The following is an 18,093-nucleotide window of genomic DNA, read 5'->3' on the forward strand; positions in this document are numbered from 1 at the left end:
AGCCTGTCGGACTTAGGGTTTATTATTTTCACATTATACAAATAAAAATAAAAATATATTTTTATTTTTTTATTTTTATTTGTATAAAATATTAATATTCAAAAAATTCTGTTAAAAAAAAACAAAAAAAACATGAGAGTATTAGTACTTATTAAAATCAAGGGACAGGTCTAAAAGCACGGCAATTAATTAATTAACAAAAAAATGACAAATGAAATTAGGAACAAAAGGGTAAAAGGGTTTGAAGAGTAAAAAATTACCAATTTGCAGCACGCCCTCTCTCTCTCTCTCTCTCTCTTCCATCGGCTTCTTCGATCGATTTCGTGCCCTTGGCCCCGGATTTGCATCAGCATTCGAAGTGGGGTGCTGATTGGATTCGTCGACGACTGTGCAATATACGTCGGAGAATTAGATTTTTCAGTTGATTGGGAGAGCCAAGGGGGATGGATTTGGACAAATGGATTGTTAAGGTGAAGGACGGACAGCACTTGTCCGAAGATGAGCTTCAGCTCCTCTGCGAATACGTATGCGCTGCGTTGCTCTCCTCTGCTTCTTCCTTGTTCCATCCTCCTCACCGTTTTCCTATATTCAATTCGTTCCAACTTTTTTTTGTCTTTTTCGTTTTCATTTTTCTGATTTATGTGAAGGAATTTGAAGATTGATGTTTTTGGGTGCTTAATGGATGGGATAATTGGGAGAACTCGCACATTTACATACAGGGCTGCTGGGAGTTCCCGTGGCTAGGGTTTTTCTGTGGACATTTGATTTTTTGATGTTGCTAGGGCGTTTTGGGAATTGCTGATTTTGAACCAATTATTTTTGTAAATGATTTCTATGAGATATGCATTTTTCGTTTTTCTCTGGAGGTTTTGTTTTAGTGGTTTTGTTTTAGTTAATTTGATTCCTTTGTTTAATATCTGGTAGTGAATCTAACTATGTAGCTTTGCAAGAGAGTCTTGTCAAAGAAAGTGTATCTGTTGATTAATTTGTCACCATTTGGTTTTACTTTGGAGCAGATTTATTTATAGATAAACGAATTTGATATGAGATTCCATAAATAAGGCATGTTCTTGAGCAATCAATTTAGTGCAACCCTTCAGCTTTCTAGAGTATCTCGTAGTTTTGGAGGCATGGTTGATATTAGGATTGCCGAAAAGAATTTCCATTTTGTAGCCTATGAATGCTTGTTCATTTTACATGGACTTTTGTTCATATGCAGTGCAGGTCAAAGAACATGACTTTTCTTGCATGTAATTGTTTTATTGCCTCGCATATTTGTAGTTGTTATCACATGTTGTATGTAAATGTGATGTGACTAAGGGAAATTGCTCTGGTTTGGTGCTTTTCATTTCATTCTTATTCTAAATCATCTGTTTTCTGTGTGTGGTTAATCTTAATCTACACCTTTGATACTCTACATAGGTAAAGGAGATCCTAATTGAAGAATCAAATGTCCAGCCCGTCAATAGTCCAGTCACAGTATGTGGGGATATCCATGGACAGTTCCATGATTTAATGAAACTCTTTCAGACAGGAGGTCATGTACCAGAGACGAACTACATCTTTATGGTAGACAATGAATTATTTTCTACATGTGTACCCTTGACCTAAACTAAATATAATAATACATTAAACTGTGAAACTCTGTTTTTTTTTTTTTCCTTGGCAGGGGGATTTTGTTGATCGTGGTTATAATAGTCTAGAGGTTTTTACAATTCTTTTGCTTCTCAAGGCGAGGTGTGTAAATTTTTATTTTCATTATATTTTTGTTTGGGGCAGTGTGTCCGCCATATGCATTTCTTAGTTTCTTGCAAGTCAATTAAGCTTTTGGCTCTCGAAATTTCTTGTGCAACTTTGGAAAAAAGATGTGTCAGCACCTATATGGTTCATGTTACCTAGCTCGATCTTGTTTTGTAACTGTCATTATCATGTAAGGACTTGGTGTGATATTTTCTAATGGATAGTAATTTTTCTGGACTGTTCTGCTATGACATATGTTTATCTGTACAGAATTTGATCTGTAGTTATAAATCATTCATACATTTTTAATCCCGAACAATCAGATCCAACAACTACTGCTTTTCCTACCTTGCTTCAAGCAATTATTATGATGAACTTTAGGTACCTTTGAGCAAGCATATTGTTCCTTCCCAATTTAACCTCATCTCATATATGAGTCGACTTTCTGGTAAAAATGTCTCACTTAATAGGTGGAACAAGCATAAGTTACTTGTTTGAGCTAGTTGTTTGTTGGCAGCTATTGTCAGACATCAGTAGTGTGTCACATTACTGTTTTTTTCTAGTTATTCATATTGGATCTTGTATTTCTTCCAGATACCCAGCTAATATTACTCTCCTACGTGGAAATCATGAAAGCAGGCAACTAACCCAGGTATAATATTAACCCTACTAATTGTGGTGTTATCCACAAAGTGATTTTGTTTGCTTATAACTCCTTAATTCCTAATGGATTATTCTTCACTATTTACTAAAAAGAGTTCATATCATTTTGATAATAATAAGTTTGATATTAGAGGGTCTATTCCATCTTAGTGTTCGACCGCTGGCATGGGCTACATGAGCTCCTAGTAGTTTACTGGATAAGTTGATGTCGGGCATTTTTGGCCACCAAGGTGAGAATCCAACCCCAAAAACCTGGGTGTGTGTGTTTGTGGATTTAGATTTTGAGTTTGAATTTTTGAATAGTAAATGTTTAAATTTGAATAGTTATTTGATGGTGATATAAATAAATTTGGTGTGATGTTTTGAATATAAAATCGGTTTTTAAGTAATATAAAAAATGAAAAATAGTTGTTTTATTTGATAATTTTTTTAAAGGAAAAATTAAGCGAATAGTAAAATTTTTACGAGAAATCTATAAGAAAACACAGCCTAAGGGTTTCAATTATGTGACACATTATGCACATTCATACTGCAACTCATGTTTATGAGATTAGTAAGTCTGACGGTTAAATGGTATGCGGGAAATGGATATAATGGCTTTTGTTTTTGAGGGATAAAATAGTGTGTAGTTGCAGATTCAACTAGGATGAATAATATTTGAGTTTTTTTTTTTTTTTTTAATATATATATATATTTATAATTGGTGTGCTTGGAAGTGTTCAGAATTTGAAATATTTTTGAATGAAAAAAATAGGGGTTTGTTTAGTATGTGCTTTATTTATTTTTTTTTGTGATCTTTAGGTGAAATAATTGTTTTATGTGATCCTTAGTATGGAAAATGGTTGTTGATATTTTTTTTTAGGGGAAAATGAAGAGATTGAATAGTAATTTCTTAAAGAAACACCAAGTTAATAAACCCTAAATTTTGGACGTAATGTTTTGAATAAGAATAAGTTCCGGGTATGATATTTTTTTAGCGGGAATAAAATATTTCACTATGCACGTATGCAGTACCTGGTGCTAAAATGGAAACAAAAACACACACAATAAAATTGGATCATGTGATAGGTAAGCCACAAGTTTAAGAATAGATCATCTAGAGTTTTAAGGAATAAATCATTTATTTTAACTTTTAATTGAGCCGAGACTGAATATATCTTGATTTTTTATAAAAAGAAAAATGTTTAAGAGAATTGTTTTAGGTGAAAGTTATGTTATGTTAGTGAGTTAAGTGTGTGTGGATGAATGTATTGCTTTTAATATGTACATATATACTGGAAAAGGTGGTTGGGTAAATCCTAAATGTGTATGTCGCCATATTAATGCATTACTGCATTATATACTAAAATCCACATAGCCCTGTGGGAAACATCAACAGCAAGAGCTATTTGGTGGAAAATAAATTGGAATATTGATTTGGTTGTCCAATTGGATGGTATTTGTGTTGTTTTAAAGCATAATCAATTTGGTACATAGATACTTCGTTCAAACCAAATGATGTTAAGGATTTCCTATTGGGGCTATTGAAGAAGTGTCTTGTATATAGGACTTATGAAAATGTAAAATAGGATGGAAAATCAAATTATAAGCTTACTATGAGTTTATGGTTTAAGATAGAAAATAAATTATACTAAAAAAACAAATTTCTTAATTGTTGCATATTGCTGAACAATCTATTTTAAGGATAGCATTTCAACATTCTCCCTCAAGTTGAATCTAAGTGATGCTGGAAATTATTATGCTTGTAGAGGAATTAAAATAAACTTGCTATCATGGTGCAAATAAGGTTGCTTTATGGAGAGATGTGGCACAAATGCGACAGAACAAACAGAAACCACATTATTTAGGAACAGCAGGCAGAAAACTCAATAGTAGTGCGAGAAAGAAGCCGCAAAAATGAGTTAGAAGTAGAATACAGGAGAGATGTGCATACTGCATATCAACAGTTTGAAGTTCTTGATGAGTTTGAAGTGAAGATTTGAAAATAGAGAGAAAACCATGAAATATTAATTAAATATAGAGTTAATGGCCGTGGTGGTTGCTCAAAGATCTAACCAGCACACGTTTGGAACAAAGCACAACCAAGAGAAAACGGAGAGGGGGCTGGAAACAAAATGTAGGAGCGTTACTAGAGAGAGGCATGGCAGGATGGGAGGCTGCACACTGCTAGAAAGAGGCACAACAAGTTGAAAACCCTACGAGGACTCTTATTCTTATAGCTCTGACACCATGTTAAAATTGAAGAAGTTTGGTGCTGCTCACCACCTTGTCTAAAGATATGGCTGAACCATCATGGATTTCCAATCTGATACATTTTTTTTACACTACAGTTGCATTATATTATGTAATCTAAACGAAGTCTCATGTGCCAGGTCAAATGGTTTTCTTTCTTCTCTCTATTCCACATAGCACAACACTACTGGCTAGGTTAAACATCTCCAGTTTGTGAATTTTCTTAATGAAACTAATGAAAGAATGTCCCATTTATAGGGACTTAAAACCATGATAAAAACAAAAAATGAAATCGAACTATAAATTGGAGCTAGTAAACTACAAAAGTAGTCAATTTTGGAGAAAGGTTGTTGCAGTTAAACCCCCTTGCCCTTTTCCTTGGAGGTCTTTAAATCTAGAGACTCCAAACATGGGTTTTCCATGTAGTTGAAATTAGGAGGATAGGAAAATCTTACGTGTCAGAATTCTAGGCCTTCTTCTCCCTAAAGTGAGGGCTAGAATGACGGATGTTGCCAATGGAGTGCAAGATTTATGAAACAAGCTCTTTGTGCTTCCTGTTCTTTGTTCCACAGTAAAGAAGCAGACAATATATTAAGGTGGTTGTATCTGGCCTCCCCGTGTTTGCTTTTTCTGCAACCATAATATACAAGGTAATTTAGATGACCACATATTTCCTAGTGCTGATGTTTTGTGTTTTCATTGTTCCGCCCAGGTTTACGGATTCTATGATGAATGCCAGAGGAAGTATGGAAATGCTAATGCATGGCGTTATTGCACAGATGTCTTTGATTATCTAACCTTGTCAGCAATTATTGATGGAACGGTACAGAATCTGCCCCACTTCCTCGGGATACAAATTGTTTTGTTAATTGAAAGATTTTAAGAGAATATGATCCATTAGTTATAAGTTTTACTAGAAACAGAACTTAGAACAGGTCTTGTATGCATGGATGTATTTGACTTCTTGGAACACCCAGGTACTTTGCGTGCATGGTGGCCTATCCCCAGACATTAGAACTATCGATCAGGTTAGCTCACTACATCTTTTATTCTTGGCTTTGCTTTTCTATTTTGTTTTGTTTTGGCTTTTGAAATTTTTGAGGAGAAAATGGGTGTTTTGCTGTTGTATGCGATGATTTATTGAGGGAAAATGGAAATGCACTCTAGATTGAATAGTAGTATGAAAATGAAAACAAAAATGCAAGGAATCGTTGTATATTTTATGCAACAATATTGTAATGATGTCGCCGATATGGCTATTGGCATGCTTCCGAGGTAAGAGTCTCTCAATTGGGCATGGCGTGCATCTTTTGTCAATTTTGTGTTTATTTGAATGGCCTCATTTGTCGAGTGGAATGTTCCTTGTTTTCTTTTTCATGGAGTCTTTTATATGTTTTGATTGGCTTCATTTTTATGATATGCTGTGATGTTTTCTGTCATGTATATTTGTTCCAGACACTGATAAATTGATAATAATTAAGACATGTGCCTTTTCCTTTTTATTTTGTCTGCAGATTCGACTCATTGAACGGAACTGTGAAATACCCCATGAAGGGCCCTTCTGTGACTTAATGTGGAGTGATCCTGAAGATATCGAGACGTGGGCAGTGAGTCCTCGAGGAGCAGGCTGGCTTTTTGGTTCCCGGGTTACCTCTGAGGTTAGGGAATGAGATGAGCATGAATAATACTTTATACAAAGACTTTTCTAATCAATGCCTGTACATACTCCATTGAACTTCTTCTTCGACTAAACCACCTCAAGAAACCGAAATATGCCATTGACTTCAGTATGCATTGGAAATTTCAAACACAAAACTCATAGCTAACATCCCTTTTTCTTTTTTGCAGTTCAATCACATAAACAAACTCGACCTGATTTGCCGTGCCCATCAGCTAGTCCAAGAGGGTCTAAAATACATGTTCCAAGATAAAGGACTCGTCACCGTGAGTTACTAATTCTCCATCCTCCTTGAAACTGTTATATTCTGACGCCGTAGTTTCTTACCATTATCACATTGTGATCGATGCAGGTATGGTCTGCACCAAACTATTGCTACCGCTGTGGAAATGTTGCGTCAATTTTGAGTTTCAACGAGAATATGGTACACTACTACCCCTTTTGATATACCATCAAATACAAACCATCTGAATTATCAAATTACTATTGCAATAATGTGTATGTATATTAATCCTAGCTCAGTTGCTCTAACTTTGTAAATGGACTCCTATTTTCGATTAGGAGAGGGAAGTGAAATTTTTCACAGAAACAGAGGAAAACAACCAAATGCGAGGACCCAGAACTGGAGTGCCTTATTTTCTGTGATTGGGAATCGTTAGGTTCGAAGAAACACAGGATGTAGGTACGGTACACTGCTATTGCTGCTGCTCTCAAGGAGAGTTTTCGAAAGGACAATCATCCCATCCCGGTTGGTGTTGTTCTCCCTCACTTGCTGCTTTTCTTTATTGCTTCATTATGGGTTTACTTACATGATGATGATGATATGATAGTATGTTGTTACTTGTTTTGTTTGGGTTGTTGTTGATTGTTTGGATTATTATTCATAGTTGAATTGAATTTACAATGAATGAATGAATGAATTAATGGTGTACAAGTAACTTTTAGACAATTATGCTCGCTACCCATCAGATTATCACACATGATTCTCTCTCTCTCTCTCTCTCTCTCTCTCTCTCTACTTCTTGAATTAGATTTTTTATTTTTTATTTGTTCTGAATTTTATGCATCCTTTCTATGCATCTATCTGTTAAATTTTGGGGTATTACTACTCCCACCGTCTGCTTTCAAGGGTCACACCTACTTCTACTTTTGCGTCATTGCATTTGATATTAAAAATATGTTTATAATCACACATAATTCTCTCTCTCTACTTCTTGAATTAGATTTTTTACTTTTTAATTGTTTTGAATTTTATGCATCCTTTCTTTGCATCTGTCTGTTAAATTATGGGATATTAGTACTCTCTTTGTCCGCTTTCAAATGTCTTTCAAATGTCACATTTATATTTTGCGTTATTGTACTTAACATTAAAAAATGTTCTTTTAGTATTTTTGCAATTTTTTTGTATACGTTTTGATATAGTAATTAAAATTCATAGATTAATACACAAAAAATAAATGAAAGCTTTAGAGCCGGACGGAGGTAGTAATATATATATAATGCTATAAGTGGATGAAGAGATAATTGTATTCCTAAAATTTTAGTATTATTTTATATGTAAGTTGATATTATTGTTGCAAATAATATGTATATTGTAAGAGTTTTTTTAAAGGTGTGTTTGTCTGAGGCTTTGGATTTTAGGTTGGGATTTGAATAGTAAAAATTTTAAATTTGAATAGTTGTATGATGTTATATAAATAAGAATTGATTTTTAGTATAATATAAAAAATAAAAAATAAATATTTGTGTTTTTGGAGAAAAAATTTTGTAGGAATAATAAAAATTCCACAAAAATCCTCAAACAAACACACCCTAAGTTTTGTAGAAAGTACAGTAACTACAAAATAAACAAGTAGATTGATTTCAGATTGTAAAATAGATATATATTGATTATGGACTGAAGGAGATTATAATTTTTTATAAAAATATTATTTTAATATCAAATTTAAATTAATTTTTTTTCAAATTCATAAAAAAAACTGTCAATGGTTTTGTTCTAGGGTGTGTTTGTTTGAATAATTTGGAAGGATTTACTCTATTCATACAATTTTTTCCTTCTAAAAATATTAAATTAAATATTTATTTTTTATTTTTCATATCATACTAAAAAAATTAATTTTATATTTAAAATATCATATCAATATTTATTTATATTATATTATACTATTATTCTAATTCAATTTTTTACTATTTAAATTTCAATTCAAAATTCAAACATCCGAACAAAAGTGTTTTCAATCGACACAACACTAAAAAAATATGTATACACTCACATATATATATATATATAGGAACATCTCTGTCCATTATTTTATCATTTTTATCTATCAACATAAAGTATATATTTATTTTATTTTTATTAATTTTTTCTACATTAAATATTATAAATACACTTTAAGTTTATATTTATTTATATCAATATTATAAAATAAAATTAAGACACAATGACAAAAATATCTTTATAGAAATAAAAATATTCCAACTGCCTTATCAAATATTTGCCTTGAAAATTAAAAGTGTGTTTATTGAGCTGAAAATTGGATTGAGAGTTATTTATTTAATTAATATTTGATTTGTGATGTAATATATCTTTAAGATTAAAAAAATAAAAAATGTGTCTAATTAGTTTAATAAAATATATACAAATATTATTTTTTAGAAAATAAAATTTTATATAATACAAATAAATAAAAGAATATAAATTTTTATTTATAATTAACATAAATTAATTTGCAAAAAAAAAAAAGGTTTTGAATGAATATAAATATATTTATTTATTTATTGACTAAAGAGATAAAAATACAATAAAATAAAAAATTAACTAAATTTTGAATGAGTCTCGTATAATGTAATGGTTTTTTAACAAAAGTATCAAGTATAGTATCAACTATTTTAAATTTTAATTATAAATATAATAATATTATTATAAAATACACACAATTTAACTCTACTGTCTAATCAATACAATCAGCCATCCACATTCATACTCCACCGACGCCGCAGCCGCCCTTGCATACAGGTTCTTCTCTTCCTTTGGACGCGGCAACTGCGGCTGCGCCCGCACACACAGGTTCTCCCTCTTCCTTCCTTCTTCCTCCCATTTCTTTCCTTTTTTTCTTCCAATCTCGGTCTTTCTCCTCCTTCCCTCCTTTCTTCTTCTTGTTCTTCTGCGCGCCTGCCTGCCTGCCCCTGCCATGGTGAGAGATTAAATAATAAAAATAAAAAAGGCAAACCGCCGGTTCAAACTGTAAACCGGCGGTTTTGAACCGGCGGTTTTGAACCGACGGTTTGTTCGAAACGACGGTTTCGGTTCGATTTAATAATAATACACGATTTAGGGTTTCCATAAAAATTGGGGACAGACTTTTCGTTAGGGTTTATCACTCCCGGCGGCATCCTCAACTCTTTGCTCATATTTCACCGGCGCCGCCAATTTTCGGCGGTAGAATTTGTTAAGTAGGAAGAGGAGAGGAGCATGGCGTCCCGACCTGAGCTTCTAGCGCCACCGGAGATTTTCTACAACGACGAAGAAGCTAGAAAATATACGTCATCTTCTCGTATTATAGATATTCAGGTACAAACGCTTCGACTTTACAGATAATTCAGTTCTTTTTTGTGTATCGAATTTAACTGTTTGTTTAATTGTCTGCTTTTTGTTTACCGTCGAAAAGGCGAAACTGTCGGAGAGAGCGCTGGAGCTTCTGGCTTTACCTGATGATGGGATTCCTCGGTTGCTCCTTGATATTGGTAATAAATTATTTTGTTTGGAATTCGTCTTCTCTTCTATCAGAAAGCTTATATGAAATTGTTGCCAATGGTGTCAGACAATTGGAAATTTTATGTAACAGAATTCTGTAGTTGATTATGTAACGCGGCGTCAATGGAGATTAAAGAGTCGTGCCACTTATTTGATTGCTTGAGCTATTTACTGGACCTGTTGAACCGTCACAGATCTGGAGTTTTTCTTTATTCATTATCTACTTGTCCAGATGAGGTTTTGTTTGCTGCGAATTTTCTTGATATAGTGTTAGTTTAGAACATTATTCTGCATTATTTGTGTGAATAGATGATTAAGACGAGCTTTCACAGATGAAGATGACTATCACTGCAATGCAAATAATTTATATTTTTGTGTGTGTATATATATATATATGCTTTATTTTTTTCCTCAATCATTGTTATTTAGTCAGATGGCACCTATTATCAATTATTAAAATGTTGTTTGATGGAAACATTAGAGCTGTGTGATATCATCCCAGAATCTCTATCTCTGCACCTTTTTTTTTCTCACATGGGAAAAATCCTTCTATAATTTCCATGAAAACTCATGAAATGATGATATTTACCATTTTCACCTATGTGCCCCTTAAGGCTGTAGTGTGGGATGCCTTGAGTAATTTTGTGTGCATTTTATGCTATTTTCTCCAACAAAAAGTTTATAATGTCCATTTTTCCACATGCCTTGTCCAGGTTGTGGATCTGGACTAAGTGGGGAGACATTGACGGAGAATGGGCACCAATGGATCGGTTTGGATATATCCCAATCAATGCTAAGTAAGTCTTGATTGACCCTTTATATGCTATTCAATAATACCTCCACTTGTGCTTTTGTTTCTGTATGCTTGTGAACTTATTCCAATTAATGCAGATATTGGTTTGGAACGAGAAGTTGAGGGTGATCTTTTACTTAGTGACATGGGTCAAGTAAGTCCCAGTCAATCCCAAGTGTTTAGCATATAAATCAGGAGGAATTCTGAGCATTTGTATTTGTTTTCCTTGCTAGAACCTTGTGTACAGTTCTTATACAGAATATGCAATAGCTAAAAATTATAGGCAAATAATAATGGCTTTAAATGGTTCTTAATATGAATGTCCTTTTTCAATCCTTTTTGAGAATTGCAAGTGATGCTCCTGGAAGTATCACTCAGCTCCCGTTAATCTATATTATTTCCCAGTGGCTGCTCGGCTATACAGAATGATTGAAGAAGTTCTGCTTACTAGTTAATATTTTTGAATCGCAACACTATTTATTGTAATATCAACATTTAAAAAAATAAACATAAAAAAATTATAATATCAACAATTGGACTGTTAGGCCAACTTTGGAGAACAAAGTTAGACGAGAGTTACATATCTTATTTCAGACTTGAATAAGTTTCTTGTACATTTGGTATATCTAGAAACAATAAAAAGGGTCAGCTTTCTTCTCCATCTGCATATGTGTGTGTTCAATTATGTATGTATGTGGTGGCGGTGATATCATATTTAAATTGAGTTCTACATACATCAAAGGCCACATTGAAATACATAGACGTCAAGAACTCACTCCATTTTATCCAAATCTTAAAATCTACTAATTGATTAGTTTATTGTTTTGATGGAACTCAATCAATAGTGACATTTGTATTCTGTTTGATGACTGCTGCAGGGATTAGGATTTCGCCCTGGTGTTATTGATGGTGCAATAAGTATATCAGCTGTTCAGGTTCATCTTTGACTTCTTTTCCGAGGTTTTTGTTTTTTCATGGTAGCTATTTGAACCGGACATGCGAAAATAGAAAAATGTATACGTCAAGGCAGGATGGAGGGAGTATTACTTTAGTTTTGTTCAAAAAATTGTGTCAAACTGAATTGGAACATGTAGCATGTATATCTGGAATTAATTGAGCTATTTTCTAGTGCATGCTATTGTATATATGATAGGACATTGTAATAGGTAAATATTCTCACTGTTATTTTACCACTGATTTTGTTCAACATTGGTTTTTTGTCAAACTAGTGGTTGTGTAATGCTGACAAATCTTCTCATGAGCCACGCACTAGATTGAAGTACGTAGTTCCTTACTTCGTTATCTTTCCATGTTTTGCACAATAATTGTGATGAAAATGTGCTCTCACATCTTAGTTGTATTGAATTCTGGTTTTCTTATTTATAATTTTAGAGCCTTTTTTGGATCATTATACCGAAGTTTGGCACGCGGAGCAAGGGCAGTGTGTCAAATATATCCTGAAAATTTGGCTCAACGTGAACTTATCCTGCGATTTGCAATGCAAGCTGGGTTTTCTGGAGGTATAGTGGTCGATTATCCACATAGGTACGTGAAATGTCGTCGTCAAGAAATTTCCTGTTTATTCATTGCCATACTAAACCTGCTTAGAGTAATTTCCGTTCTCTCATGAAATAGATTTAAATCTCCTCATTTGATTACACAATTTACTTTTATTCAATCGTAAAAGTAAAACCATATAGCCGCTGAAGAATATTCACAGCCTTCATTTTCATAGACATTATTCTTATCGGGTAGTTTTGCTACAGTACTAAGAGTAGGAAAGAGTACCTCGTGCTTACTTGTGGACCTCCTTCTCTAACTACTGCAACTCCACAAGGAAAAGGAGAAGATGGAGAGAGCTGTTCCGACGACAACAGCAGCGGAGATGAAGAGGATCGAACAGTGAGTAAATTTTTTCCGAAAATTAGAATAGTTCAGTGCTGTTACTTGCCTTTTTTCCCCCAATGTAACGATTTTTGGGAGAACTTATATCCAGTCTTAGTCGTGTATACTATCCTAATTCCTATCCTATCCTATTGTGTTCTCTTCAATGCAGATTTCTGTAGCTGACAGGCATAGACCTCGGAAAAAGCAGAAATTGAACAAAAAGGTCAAGGGCAAAGAATGGGTTCTCCGTAAGAAGGATCAAATGCGCAGAAAAGGCAACGCCGTCCCTCAAGATTCAAAATACACCGCACGAAAGAGAAAAACTCGGTTTTAACTTAAATGCTGCGCAAATGACGATAGCCGCAGTGTGTGCAGCATCCAAAGACACTAGTTATTGCTGCATCCAAGAAGGTACATTAGCTCAACTTATCGACCCCCCTATGGGTCGGTTTCTTTGGGTTTGGTTTAGGTTTTATATTTAGATAATGTTTGATGTGATATTTTATTTTTACGAGAGAAACAAATGTTTTTACTATTTTTTCCAAAAAATGAAAGAATTCAAATAGTAAAATTTGAAAGTTTTGAGAAATTTATTATAAATGTTTTTGTTGTCTTCGTCTTCTTGGTACTTCTTTAGTTTCACTTTCTTCTCTTTTTTGTGATTCTGATGAATTTATACCTTCATTACTTATTTTGGAGCATGTTGGAGGTATTAGTTTTAGGTAGTAACGAGAGTTAAATTTGTAAATGATTTTTTTATTTGAGTTTGAAATTTGTGTATTTTTATTTAAATAAAATAAATTATGAAGAGCATTTGGGCAATGAAGAATAATCATATCATATAATTAAGTAAATATAATTAAGTAAAGTAAATATAATACTATTATAATTTTATTCAATATGTAATAAAATAAATATAATATAATATAGTGTTTGGTTTGTGTTTTAAAAGTAAATCATCATTATTTAGTGTAGACTATTTGCAATAAAAAAAATTATATATTTGATCATTTTTAAATTAAAAGTTAAATTAAAATTTCAATTCAAATTAAAATCAAAGAAACATTTTAATTTATTAATTAGCTGAAAATTTATAACATGGATATATGAAATCAAACCAATATAATAAATATTAACACACTTATAGAAATAATTAATATAATTATACAAAAAATTTATGTTAAAATAATATTTCATTGAAAAAATAAAAAATAAATAAAATATTTGTGGTATTTTTACAAATTTAATTAATAATTAAATGGAATGAAAAAATAATATAATAACTATAGTGACAAACAATTATTCTACAATAGTTAAATGTTAATTTTTAACTTGTCAAAATTAATAATGATATTAATTTAACATACTGAAAGAACAAAAATAAAGTAAAGAGGAATAATAATTTTAATTATAGATATTTTTTCCGTTCCATCGAAAGATTACCATTTTTTATTTTTGTTCGTATTAAAACAAAATTATCATTTTAGTAAACGACCTATTTAACATAATAAATACCTTTTCAACTTATAATATATTATATAAATGTTATTACTTTTGTATCACAAAGGTATTTTTGTGTATCATTTTGATGGAGGGAGAGTATTATTTTGATGAAATATACTTTATGCTTTTGCGCTCAACTTAACATTCACAGCCGCCGCAGCACGTCGTCTCTTTCTTTCTTCTTCTTCACCGGTTCACCCTGAAGTCCTTCTGTCAGCGGCCAGCGGAACCGGAGCCGCCGGTCGAAACCGGTTGGGCAAGTCTGTTCCAAAACCTTCGTATTATCGGGTAGGATCTTCATCGGGTAGAATCAGGTTTGTAAAAATTCGGGCGGGTACTTGTCGGGTTATAGAAGAATCGGATTTGTATTCGGAAACACAATCGAACGGACGGAGAATTCTATTTGAGGTCGATTTCTTCGTCCGCAGGCCATACACCGTTTCGATCGCTGCCGCCGGTGCCGCCAGACTCTTGCTTTCTCCAGGTATCTCAATTTGACGATAACTTTGAGAATCAAAGCAAAAGTAAGGGTTTTCTGGCAATTTCCTCCCACTTGTATAATCGAATGAAATTGTTCCTGACTGACCTCAACCTATGGCTAAGTTACTTTGCGTAATCCAAGCCCATGTCTCTACTTGTTCAGTTGTTCATATTGCCTGCCTGCCGATGTTTATATAAGGAGCGAATATGAGAGAACGTGAATTTAGCGGAGCTTTTGTACCTATAATTTCTACGTACCATTGCTTGATAGGGTTTCTGATTTTAGTTAGAGACAGGTAATTGTGTTCAAATAGTTCTTGAAGAAAGATAATCTCCTTCGTTTATTAGATATCTATAATTTTTGGATATGCTTGTTCCATGGTTTGATTTTGGGTTTTGAGTTTTGAAATGCTAAACCCTAAACCCTAATTTTATTCCCCAAATCTACGTGGTTGCCTTCTTCTTCTCTATTGGTTTCTTTTTCTTGGGCTTCACTGGAGCATTGTGAATTCAATTTTCTAATCATGCATTGTTTATTGTTATTAATTTCCAGTAGTTTGTTGTTATGCTGAGGCAGTTTATATACATTTGGCGAAGTGTTTGTTGTTATCTTGGCAAGTACAGTGATTATGTCGGAATTTGATGTGTTTATTATTATTATTATTATTATTTAGATTTCAATTTCAATTTTGTTTGGGGTTTTTTCCCAAACTTCACTGTTCACTCAATTTTTTTCCCCCAAAATATTAAATTAAATACCTATTTTTATTTTTTATATTATACTAAAAATCAATTTTACATTCAGAATATGACATCAACATCTATTTATATCACATCATACAACTATTCACATTCAAAATTTTTACTATTCAAACCTCAATCCAAAATACAAACCCCCAAACAAACACACAATATTGCCTATTGCTGTTCTTATGAACTCATTGTTTTCGCTTTATGTTATTTTAATTTCAATTTGAAGATGTCTCTTATTACTTGTTGTGATCTTTGCCGGAGGACTCTGTTTTGAGAAATAGAGGTTTCAGCGAGTTTGCTGATTTGATACTGCAGTTTTATCTTGGAGACGACTGAATGATACTGCTGAACTTTTCTTATTTCAACAATATATTTTTGGGTGAAAAAAAAAACAGATAAATTTATTAACTAAGTGGCTATCTCTATACGGTTTTTATCTTCCGTAATTGTGGTCCATGTTTATTTTAATGTTAGATTGGAGGTTGTGCAGAAATGTCGTATATGAGAGGAGATTTGCTTGCCAAAACCCGGAAACTCGTTAAAGGGTTAGCCAAGGCCGAGCCTGTATGGCTCAAGGCCATGGAGAAGTGCGTTATTTCCAAATTAATTGATCGATTGTAGCTATGTAGTAAAGTTTCTGGAGAATAATTTTTGATATTCAGTTCCTCGGCAGGTCACCGCCTGCTACATTTCCTCGTGCAGAGAATAAACTTAAGCAGATAGTTCTACCTGAGGATGCTTATGTTAATAAGTTTTTCCAGAAGCATCCCGATTCAAAATATGAAGATGCTATCAAGTATGTGTCCAATCTCCTGTTTTACTTTCTTCTTGTTTACATGCTTATTCTCTCTCAAATGTTTTTAGTGTGATTATTGTGTTCTGTTATCCGACTTATGAAAAATGTTGTGAAGTTGCTTGCCAATTAGACAAGTAAAGTAGTCTACTTCTATTCCATTCGGCTCAATTGTGTTTGTCCGTAAACTAACTAAAAATCCAAATTCTGTCAACATTTCGAATAATCATATGATGTCCTATTAAGACAAGTTACACCCTTCTACTCTACAGTAAATTGGGTAATCCTTAAATGCTACAACAAGATTGCTCTAATGTCTTCTTCTAATTTTTAAAAAAATTTGTTACATTTCCATAGGATATCTAGTTTTGACCCACCAGCAGCCCGTGTATTTGCTTGGAGAGTTCTTGAATTAAAGGGCCAGGGAGTCGGCGAGGAGGAAGCTATATCTGTTGCTGATGTATGTATAACATATATATATATATTATATTATTGGAGGGCCCTGGAGTTTGATTGTTGTGACAAACTTATTATAATTCTCGAAATGTGATTTGGTTTTGTTGTAGATGGAGTATCGGGGTGAGAGAAAGGCTAAAAAGAAGGCATATGCTCGGCTGAAGCAGGTCTCCCGACTTGAAGGGAAAAAGCTGCCGACAGCGAATCCATTTCCAAGTGCGATTGAGGGAATACAAGCTGAAGAGAGGAAGCTTGTTAAGGAGCGGTTCCATAATCCGGATGCTGTTGAAATTGTGAAGAAGCTGAAACGGGAGCATGCTGAACAAATGATGGACCGGAGAGGTCGTTTGTGAAGGCCGGCAGCGCGGCTGAAACGAGGTTAGGCTATTTATTTAGTCGTAGTTGAGGTATGAGTGAATGATTTGAGTATTAAATTTCCTTTATTTTTTACTTTTATTTTTAATGACGTGAGAACCGCGCAACCGATATTCGAAAATGGTCGAAAATGGTTGTATGTGTGTTAGGTTCGAAAATTTCGATTTGAGCATTGGTTCAAAAAACTGACTTTGAGCTTTCAAATTAAGTTTGAAATAATTTTGGGTTGGGCCAATACGGTCTGACTGAGAAATCATGCTATGCCAGGCTTGGACTTTTTGGAATTGGGCCATGTTGGCCAGCCCGATTTATTTAAAAATAAAGATTTTTTTTTTTAATAAATATATTAATAATTATATTTTATAATATAAATATGACATAATAAAAATTGAATAAAATAGGGGTAGCGCAATTGGTTTAACAATTCTCATTTAGGCTCTAGTTCAAAACTAGACTGGGTCTGTCTCGCACAAAATTAAAATTTGGTTGGTTCCGATTGCTATTTCTAGTTTGGCTACGGTTCAAATTAAAGTTGATATTTTTAATTTTTTTTTTTCATTGAATTATTTTTTAGCTTAGGATTCATCTATGACATTCAAAAATTTTCATTATATATATATTTTTTCACAAAATATAATATATTATTTTAAAATTTTCAAAAGCTCTCAAAAACTCCGACGTAATCGGAGCCGGTATATGTTTCTTTTATATTAAATTTTTAGGTTGTGTTCTTTTGTGATTTTTGCAAAATATTTTTATTATTTAAATTTTTTTTTCATATTAAAATATCAAATCAATTAATATATTTTTTATATTATATTACAAATTTATTTTGCGCTTAAAATATCACCTTAACATCTTATATCACATCAAATAACTATTAAATTCAATTTTTTATTATTAAAAATCCAAATCCACACACAAACACACCCCTACTTATTTTTGAATTCTGCATTAGCCAAAAACATCAAATATTATTTTAA

At 32.9% G+C, this 18,093-nt stretch overlaps 3 protein-coding genes across 8 annotated transcripts; all 3 read left to right on the forward strand.

The window, feature by feature from the left end:
- The first annotated feature begins 249 nt into the window (after positions 1-249).
- Positions 250-7,262, forward strand: LOC127252888 (phytochrome-associated serine/threonine-protein phosphatase 3). Its single transcript, XM_051277261.1, has 10 exons — positions 250-524; positions 1,423-1,569; positions 1,670-1,737; positions 2,335-2,392; positions 5,348-5,458; positions 5,613-5,663; positions 6,150-6,293; positions 6,484-6,579; positions 6,666-6,737; positions 6,875-7,262. The coding sequence occupies exons 1-10, from the start codon at positions 444-446 to the stop codon at positions 6,956-6,958; spliced, it is 912 nt and encodes a 303-aa protein (XP_051133218.1). The 5' UTR covers positions 250-443; the 3' UTR covers positions 6,959-7,262.
- Positions 7,263-9,309: 2,047 nt separating this feature from the next.
- LOC127253088 (18S rRNA (guanine-N(7))-methyltransferase RID2) lies at positions 9,310-13,365 on the forward strand. Its single transcript, XM_051277519.1, has 9 exons — positions 9,310-9,887; positions 9,985-10,060; positions 10,784-10,867; positions 10,962-11,017; positions 11,742-11,798; positions 12,093-12,142; positions 12,256-12,408; positions 12,630-12,765; positions 12,920-13,365. Exons 1-9 carry the CDS (start codon positions 9,789-9,791, stop codon positions 13,082-13,084), a joined length of 876 nt encoding a protein of 291 aa, XP_051133476.1. The 5' UTR covers positions 9,310-9,788; the 3' UTR covers positions 13,085-13,365.
- Positions 13,366-14,366: 1,001 nt separating this feature from the next.
- Positions 14,367-17,412, forward strand: LOC127252805 (uncharacterized). 6 transcript variants are annotated; one of them, XM_051277129.1, is made up of 5 exons: positions 14,367-14,737; positions 15,977-16,073; positions 16,149-16,282; positions 16,637-16,739; positions 16,846-17,412. In XM_051277129.1, exons 2-5 carry the CDS (start codon positions 16,053-16,055, stop codon positions 17,086-17,088), a joined length of 501 nt encoding a protein of 166 aa, XP_051133086.1. In that variant the 5' UTR covers positions 14,367-14,737; positions 15,977-16,052; the 3' UTR covers positions 17,089-17,412. The 6 variants fall into 6 exon arrangements, with proteins under 6 accessions (XP_051133086.1, XP_051133085.1, XP_051133084.1 ...); XM_051277128.1 differs by having other exon boundaries at positions 14,368-14,737; positions 15,961-16,073; XM_051277127.1 differs by having other exon boundaries at positions 14,370-14,737; positions 16,160-16,282; positions 16,846-17,410.
- The last annotated feature ends 681 nt before the right edge of the window (positions 17,413-18,093 follow it).

This window comes from Andrographis paniculata, unplaced genomic scaffold (genome assembly GCF_009805555.1).
Source record: "Andrographis paniculata isolate CXL003 unplaced genomic scaffold, ASM980555v1 Contig49END, whole genome shotgun sequence".
In the NCBI taxonomy this organism is placed as follows: domain Eukaryota; kingdom Viridiplantae; phylum Streptophyta; class Magnoliopsida; order Lamiales; family Acanthaceae; genus Andrographis; species Andrographis paniculata.

Excerpts from the sequence above, each read along its gene's own strand:
- LOC127253088 (XM_051277519.1), top strand. The coding sequence starts at position 9,789 with ATGGCGTCCCGACCTGAGCTTCTAGCGCCACCGGAGATTTTCTACAAC. Across the intron at positions 10,868-10,961 it reads TATATCCCAATCAATGCTAA|ATATTGGTTTGGAACGAGAA; the intron begins GTAAGTCTTGAT and ends CAATTAATGCAG. Across the intron at positions 11,018-11,741 it reads TACTTAGTGACATGGGTCAA|GGATTAGGATTTCGCCCTGG; the intron begins GTAAGTCCCAGT and ends TGACTGCTGCAG.
- LOC127252805 (XM_051277127.1), top strand. The coding sequence starts at position 15,979 with ATGTCGTATATGAGAGGAGATTTGCTTGCCAAAACCCGGAAACTCGTT. Across the intron at positions 16,074-16,159 it reads TGGCTCAAGGCCATGGAGAA|GTCACCGCCTGCTACATTTC; the intron begins GTGCGTTATTTC and ends GTTCCTCGGCAG. Across the intron at positions 16,283-16,636 it reads AAATATGAAGATGCTATCAA|GATATCTAGTTTTGACCCAC; the intron begins GTATGTGTCCAA and ends ACATTTCCATAG.
- LOC127252888 (XM_051277261.1), top strand. The coding sequence starts at position 444 with ATGGATTTGGACAAATGGATTGTTAAGGTGAAGGACGGACAGCACTTG. Across the intron at positions 5,459-5,612 it reads CAGCAATTATTGATGGAACG|GTACTTTGCGTGCATGGTGG; the intron begins GTACAGAATCTG and ends TGGAACACCCAG. Across the intron at positions 6,294-6,483 it reads GTTCCCGGGTTACCTCTGAG|TTCAATCACATAAACAAACT; the intron begins GTTAGGGAATGA and ends TCTTTTTTGCAG.